The following is an 8024-nucleotide window of genomic DNA, read 5'->3' on the forward strand; positions in this document are numbered from 1 at the left end:
CTACACCAATTGTAATTACCACCTGGCTCCTAGAGGTCCTCCACACAAGGACACCTGCCTACCAAATTCTGAACACAGACTCCTTGACAAGACGCAGGGGCCAGCTTCCCACTAAGTGCTTGGAAATATGGAACACTGGATGGGAACCAGTGACCAAACTCATGATCCCAGGTGCTCTAGGAAGTTGTTACAGCTGGTCTCTCTTCATGGTTACCTCCAAACCCATAGAAAAACTGCCATCCAGGTCACATGATTTGTCTCACAAAGCCCTGCAGTCTTAGAAGGCCTTGAACAGCAATGCAAATTAGGTCAAAGCTGTAATCAGAGCTGTTCTCTGCCATACTGTTCTTTGCTCTAAGGGACAGAAAACTAGGACTCCCACAAAAGCTGTTAACTTGTTCATGCTGAGAAGACAACTGTTTCCTCAATAGACTCCAAACAATAAACAGAACCCACAACATTAATTGTGGCTTAAAGAACAGGCCTTTATTATAATGAGCAATGTGAAGCAGGCAGTTCGAGAGCTGGGTGACTTGGAGATTGGATATATCCATAATGAGCATCATATGAAACCAAACAATCAATGCAGGTAAGCCTCTGCAGGCTATTTGCAGAATCCTTTTGTGTCCTCTTGAACAAAGCTGATTATTTCCATGCCATTTACATCAAAAGAGAGAAAATTAAGACCCCTAGTGGGCTGTGAGACCACTTACAATCCTTTTAGGGACTGGGGAGAGAAGAAAGCTCTGCCTGTCATAAGCATGCTGGGATAAATGGTAAACGCAGTATGATTCTGCCAAATGGTAGGGGCAGATGGCTCCTGCCCCAGCAAAGGCCAATAGCCATTTAAAAAGTGCGACACAGCTGTTGAAAGCATCTCACATACTTGGTGCTCACAGGGAATCTCCCCAGTGGGAATGTCCGTATCTATGAAGTTTCACTTCTGACTGATGGTTCCCTCACAATGGCTGCTCCCAGAGTTCCACTCTAGGGTGAGCTGTTAGGCTGAACAGAGACAGCACATTGCTTGGACTGCTAAGGCCTGTGTCTGGTGTGAAATTTCCAGTGGCGGGTAAGGTTCAGCCTCCAGGGAAAGGCCTTCCTGTATCCGCTGCACTCATTAACTACTGCTAGTTCCCCACCATACAGTAAGTTGGGGGCATTGGCCAAAGAGTTTCCCCACATTTGCTACACTCTTAAAGCTTTTCTCCAGCGTGAACCCTCTGGTGCAGAACAAGTGTCTGTTTCCGGATGAACTCTCTCCCGCACTCACTACACACATAAGGCCTTTCCCCAGTGTGGACTTTCCAGTGCCTGATGAGGTTGGGTCTTTGAGTGAAGGCTTTCCCACACTTGCTGCACTCGTAAGGCTTTTCTCCAGAGTGAACTTTCTGGTGTTGAATGAGTTTAGAGATGCAGCTGAAAGCTTTACCACATCTGCTACACTCGTAATCACTGCTGTGAATTCTCCAGTGTACATTAAGGTGGGAGCTTTGGCTAAAGGCCTTCCCACATTCACTGCACTCATAAGGCCTTTCTCCAGTGTGAGTTCGTTGGTGCAGAACAAGTGTGTGTTTCCGACTGAATTCTTTCCCACATTCGCTGCATACGTAAGGCCTGGCTCCTGTGTGAACTTCCTGGTGTCGAATGAGATTAGACTTACTGCTAAAGAATTTCCCACATTTGCCACACTGATAGAGTCTTTCACCTGTGTGAACTCGCCTGTGCTCAATCAGGCCAGAGATTTGTCTAAAGAATTTCCCACATTCGCTGCACTCATATGGCCTTTCTCCAGTGTGAACTGTCTGGTGTTTAAAGAGGTCGTAGCTTTGGCTGAAGAATTTCCCACATTCGCTACACTCGTAAGGCCTTTCACCAGTGTGGATTCTCTGATGCCGAGCAAGTGTGTCTTTGCGGGTGAAGGCTTTCCCACATTCACCACACTTGTGATACCTCTGTCCCATGCGAAAGCCATTCACAAGCTTGGTGCTCTTGTGGGGCTTCATCCTGCTGTGAGAGGCCTGATGCTGAGGAAGGCCAGATGTGGCTGAAAAGTCTCTCCCACTTTTCCCACATGTAAGGGTCTTCTCTGGCACATGGACTCTGCAGCTTTTCACGGAGTCTCTGCTCTCCTTCCTTGGGAAGAGTTTCCCTTCATTGGGCTGGTTCTGGTCAAAGTCTGTACTGAACCAGAATTGCTTTCCACATGCCCCGCACAAGTATGGTTTCTGCCTGGCTTTTCCCCCATGGTACTTAGCCGGGTGTAAGGTATCTTTCACTATTGGGCCACATATGTCACATGGGTGAGTCTGCAGCTCTGCCATGAGAGTCCTGACCTGTGACACTCCTGCTACAGAAATGCTCCGCTCAGAAGATACCTCCTCATTCTCCACTCCATACCAACAACCTGAAGACACAGAAATGCTGATTAAATGCATGTTTACGGGTGGGAAGGGGCAACCCCATCATATATGTGCATTTGACACACGCAGGAGTAAGTTCATGAAACTGTTTTCAGGATGAGAAGCATGGTCAGAGTGAGGAAGGGACGGCTTTGAGGTAGTGAGCCTCTGGAGGTCATACCATGGGGGAGGGCCAATGAAGGGCCAGGATATAAGAATGGAACCAAACAGGCTGGCCATGGTGGCTCACACCTGTAATCCCAGCACTTTGAGAGGCTGAGGTGGGCAGATCACGAGGTCAGGAGATCGAGACCAACCTGGCTAACACGGTGAAGCTGCTTCTCTACTAAACATACAAAAAAAAAAAAAAAAAAAATTAGCCGGGCATGGTGGCGGGCGTCTGTAGTCCCAGCTACTCAGGAGGCTGAGGTCAGGAGAATGGCGTGAACTCAGGAGGAGGAGCTTGCAGTGAGTGGAGATCACCCCACTGCACTCCAGCCTTTGCCACAGAGCTAGACTCCGTCTCAAAAAAAAAAAGAATGGAAGCAAACAAATGGCTTCCAGTAGGGCCTTGACTGTTAGTGACTCATGAATGCTATGAAAAATGTATCCAGTTCCAGGAAAATCCAACTACAAGTGAGCAGTTGGTGTTCAAAGACTATTTAAGAATATATGCACATCTTGTGAACATTAATAGCAGGTCAATATTGCCAAAAATGCAGACAGAATAGTGGGAAAACATGGGTGTGAGGTGAAGGCCAGTGGTGAGGATGGCAAGGGGCTAACAAACTAGAAATGATATGTCTTCATGTCAACAACAGGGAAGGACAGATAGAAACGCTGTGTGGCCACTGGCCCTGGAAACAAACACTGACGTGAACAGTTAATGCTGACAGTTCTGAACCCAGCTTTGACATACATCATGCCCTTCCCCGATATCCACTCACCACGTCTAAGTCCGCTCTGGGCCTCTCTTTCTGTGGCTGAAGTCATATCCACCTGGTCATATACCCAGGGCTCTTCTGCTTGCTCTAGTTTAATGACTGCACATGATCTAGAAAATGCAATTCCTAAGAGAAAGTCAGAACAGGTGAGCAGCCAGCACAGGTCCACCCTATGATGGACTACAGGTAAGAAAAGTAACCTGGGAGGAGTTGTGCAGCAATAGAGCAAAGGTCCCTGTAAGTGACTATGTAAGTGCCTGTAACTCCTGACAGGGTCAGGCCCTAGAAAATGTCACCTGGGCTGGGCGCAGTGGCTCACGCCTGTAATCCAACACTTTCAGAGGTCAAGTCAGGGGATTACTTGAGCTCAGGAGTTTAAGACTAGCCTGGGCAACATGGCAAATTCCCATCTCTACAAAAAAATTAGCTGGGTGTGGTGGTGTGTGCCTGTAGTCCCAACTATTCAGGAGGCTGAGGTGAGAGGATGGCTTGAGCCTGGGAGGTAGAGGTTGCAATGAGCTGAGATCGTGCCACTGCACTCCAGCTTGGGCAACAGAGCCAAACGCTGACTCAAAAAAAAAAAAAAGAAAAAGAAAATGTCACCTGGAGAAAGGGGGCAGAACCTTGGGCACAGAGGCTTCATAATTTTGGACAGAGTCAGCAGTACAGAAAGTGAACAGACCTAGTGAGATCCACTGGGCAAACCACAAGTCTCATGACCCCAAACCCTTGGCTGCATGGCTTCAGGACTGCTCAGCAAGTAGGGAGGACACTCCATACAGCTTAGCCCTGGCACCCTGAGCACCTGCTCCAGAAAACTGGTGAAGGAAGCAGTGCTCATGATCCAACCATGGGAAGAACAGAGTGGTAAATGGAGAAAAGCATGAGGACCTTACCCAGTGAGGCTAAAAGTGCAAAGTTCTCCAGCATCACATCATGGTACAAAAGTCTCTGAGCATCATCAAGAAGCTCCCATTCTTCCCGAGAGAAGTATACAAACACATCCTCAAAGACCACACAGCCCTGCAACAAAAGCGACAGGAAGGGTCATAAAAAGTCTCTTGACCCATGATCCCCAGTCTGCCTACCCACAACATCCTGCTAACTGACCTCCCAGGTTCCCAAGTCAGAGATACCAGGTGCTGGTACCACTGGTTCTCACTCTCTCCCGATTACCCCAGAAATCACTGTGTCAGCCCACCACAACAACAGGCAGGCTGACAGATAAATGCCATGTACACTCTGAGCCAGCCAACTCCCCTGGGGTACCCAAGAGCACAAATCCCAGGTATGAACCTAGGCTCATTTTTCTCAGTTAAGCCCCAAGTCACAGGACCATCAGCTCACACTTCCTCCACTCATACACATCACTCTCTGGACTACATCTCCCTCACATCTCCAGCTTTCCCACCACCCTACTGGCCCACCCTATCTCCCTGGACTCCCCAATGTCACTCTACATATAGCATTAAGAGTGTTTGCCAAGGGCGGATCACAAGATCAAACCCTGTCTCTACTTAAAAAAAAAAAATTAGCTGGGCATGGTGGTGTGTGCCTGTAGTCCCAGCTACTTGAGAGACTGAGGCAGGAGAACTGTTTGAACCTGGGAGGCAGAGGCTGCAGTGAGCCGAGATCATGCTACTATACTTCAGTCTGGTGACAGAGCGAGACTCCATGTCAAAAAAAAAAAAAAAAAAGTGCTTGCCAACAATCAGTATCCCATCTTGCCCTAAACCACCAATGGCCCCACTGCCAAAGAAAGCCCTATTGTTGCTCTGAAAGCCTCCCAATCTGGCCTTGTTCCTTTTTTCAATCACAGGCACCTCAAACCACATGAAGATCTCAGGTATCCTCAACCCTCTTCCATTTCTTTATTGCACATTGTACCACTGCTTGATATGGATTGGATGTGTATCCCCTACAAATCTCATGTTGAAATGCAACCCCTAGTGCTGGAGGCCCAGGGAAGTCAAAAGACTGGGCACCCCTGATTTAAAGTGAGAGATGTGTAACTACTCCTTTAACTTGAACTCTTAGAGCCCACTGTAGGGTTATTAACTGATCTGATTGCAATATTGCTGTGCGTCAGGGAATAGGAACACTTGAAGAGAGGGAGAAGGATGGGGATCAGCTGGTCAGTGAGGCAGTCAGAAGACACACAATATTTAACAATTAAGACTGCCCGTCTCGTATAAGTGTGGCTCGTGGTGCCACATGATGGCCCAAAACAATTACAGTAGTAACACCAAAGATCACTGATCACAAGAACAGGTATAATAAGGATGAAAATGTTTGAAATATTGCAAGAATTGCCAATGTATGACTTCAGGGATGCCACAAACCTTCAACTTGTAAAAACAGAGTATCTGCAAAGTGTGATAGAGTGAAGCACAGTAAGACAAGGTATGCCAGTATAGGGAATGTGAGCAGAAACATTTCCCATGTTAGAACAATTTACCTTAGAGTAAACCTTTGGTAAGAACTTGCTGGCAGGGCATGGCTGCTAACACTTATAATCCCAGCACTCTGGGAGACCAGCCTGGCCAACATAGCGAAACCCCGTCTCTACTCAAAATACAAAAATTATTGTATACCGGCCAGGGCGTGGTAGCAGGTGCCTGTCATCCCAGCTACTCGGGAGGCTGAGGTAGAAAATCATTTGAACCTAGGAGGTGAAGGTTGGAGTGAGTTGAGATCACACCACTGCACTCCAGCCTGGGCAACAAAAGCAAAACTCCGTCTCAAAAAAAAAAAAACAGAACTTGCTGTGAGGCAGCTGCCCCCAATGAGCCTATCTTCCTTGGGAAATGTATTTAGTCAAAAGAGCTAATGGATGGTCAGGCACGGTGGCTCACACCAGTAATCCCAGCACTTTGGGAGGCCGAGGTGGGCAGATCACTTGAGGTCAGGAGTTCGAGACCAGCCTGGCCAATATGGTGAAACCTCGTCTCTACTAAAAATATAAAAATTAGCTGGGCCTGGTGGCACGCACCTGTAATTCCAGCGACTCCAGAGGCTGAGAATAGCTTGAACAGGAGGCAGAGGTTGCAGTAAGCTGAAATTGCACAGCTACACTTCAGCCTGGGTGACAGAATGAGACTCTGCCTGAAAAACAAAAAAAAGGTTCTAAAGGAGGTTGAGACAATCTATTGCATGGCATTTAAGGTATTTTGTGGCTTTGGCAACACCAAGTGAAGCAGGCTCATTCCCTGCACTGAAGGAACTTATCAGTGTGCATTTCTCTTAGTTCAGGTGGTTCAAAAGTGAGGGTGAGAGAGGGGATGTCAGCAACATGGCGGAATACGAAGCTCCTGACTCTTTCCATCCACGGACACATGAAATACACGCCTATGTACAGACTATCCCCTCTGAAAGTGAGAAACTAGTTGAGAGACTGCTGATCACCAGGCAACTGAGAAAACATCTGTCTTAAACAGGTAAGAAAAGCTGAGGAACACTCAACCATGGACCCCACTGTGGGCACTGTTCATACAACGGAGAAAGGAATCCCCAACACACACCTTCTCCTGTGAAGAGGATGGTGTGGACCTCACATATAGTTCCTAACTCTAAGGTTATCCATGATTCGGCTCTTAATTCACCAACTCTAGAGAGCTAAGGGGAGGAGACATCAGCACCTCTGTACTACTCACAGGGAATGAAGACCCTGGAAGTGCTAATGTGCCTATATCGAACTACTGCTTTTTTCCTGTGGTCTCTATAGACCACAGTCCACACAAGTGTCCCAACTTGTAATTCTTCTCTCCGAAGAACTGCACTCTAAACCTCCTGGCTCTGTGAACAGAGGAGACTGGAATACACATCTTTCTAGATCACAGAAAAAAGTTTGGCTGTTTGCTGGGCGCGGTGGCTCACACCTGTAATCCCAGCACTTTGGGAGGCCGAGGCAGGCAGATCACCTGTGGTTGGGAGATCAAGACCATCCTGGTTAACGTGGTGAAACCCCGTCTCTATTAAAAATACAAAAAATTAACTGGGCATGATGGCACGTGCCTGTAATCCCAGCTACTCGGGAGGCTGAGGCAGGAGAATCGCTTGAACCTGGGAGACAGAGGTTGCAGTGAGCCGAAGCGGTGCCATTGCACTCCAGCCTGGGCAACAGGAACGAAACTCCATCTCAAAAAACAAACCAAAAAAAAGTGGCAGTTTGATATCGGCACTCAAGCACTTCCAGGGTCTTCATGCCCTGTAAGTAGTGCAGAGAAGGGGCTTTAAAAAAACAGCCCTTGTTTCTCCCCAGAAGAGGTTTATGCCATGCATAGAGTGCTGCATCTTTTACAGCTACCTCCCGAAGGGCTCCATCGTAAACCTCTTACCTCTGAGAGCAGAAGGAACTAGGCAAGTCTTCCTGGATCACAGAACGAATAGGCAGAATTAAATGGGCATGAAAATATTTCTAGGAGCTACACCTCCTTGGAGCACTGCAAAAAAGGGGCAGGAATGTGCACCTCCAATTTACTCTCCAGAAGGGGCTTACAGCACACACTTCTAGTGGCTACTTAACAGTCTGGCTTCTACCAAATTTGTATCAGGGAGCTGATAGGGCAAATAAAACAGCCAGAGCCGGCCGGGCGCGGTGGCTCACGCCTGTAATCCCAGCACTTTGGGAGGCCGAGGCGGGCGGATCACGAGGTCAGGAGATCGAGACCATCCTGGC

The 8024-nt window shown here is 47.9% G+C and overlaps 1 protein-coding gene across 2 annotated transcripts in view; it reads right to left on the bottom strand.

Annotated features, from left to right (window-relative positions):
- Positions 1–460: 460 nt before the first annotated feature.
- Positions 461–8024, bottom strand: part of ZNF671 (zinc finger protein 671) — a 10769-nt gene continuing 3205 nt past the window's right edge. Inside the window, exons 2-4 of one of the 2 annotated variants that reach the window (XM_011979703.1) lie at positions 4243–4369; positions 3350–3472; positions 461–2407 (exon numbers count right to left, since the gene is read on the bottom strand). In XM_011979703.1, the coding sequence (XP_011835093.1) occupies positions 1197–2407; positions 3350–3472; positions 4243–4369 (1461 nt within the window). In that variant the 3' untranslated portion in view covers positions 461–1196. The remainder of the gene's footprint in view (positions 2408–3349; positions 3473–4242; positions 4370–8024) is intronic. The other variant, XM_011979704.1, reaches the window with a different exon arrangement.

Source organism: Mandrillus leucophaeus, unplaced genomic scaffold, assembly GCF_000951045.1.
Source record: "Mandrillus leucophaeus isolate KB7577 unplaced genomic scaffold, Mleu.le_1.0 Scaffold205, whole genome shotgun sequence".
Classification (NCBI taxonomy): Eukaryota; Metazoa; Chordata; class Mammalia; order Primates; family Cercopithecidae; genus Mandrillus; species Mandrillus leucophaeus.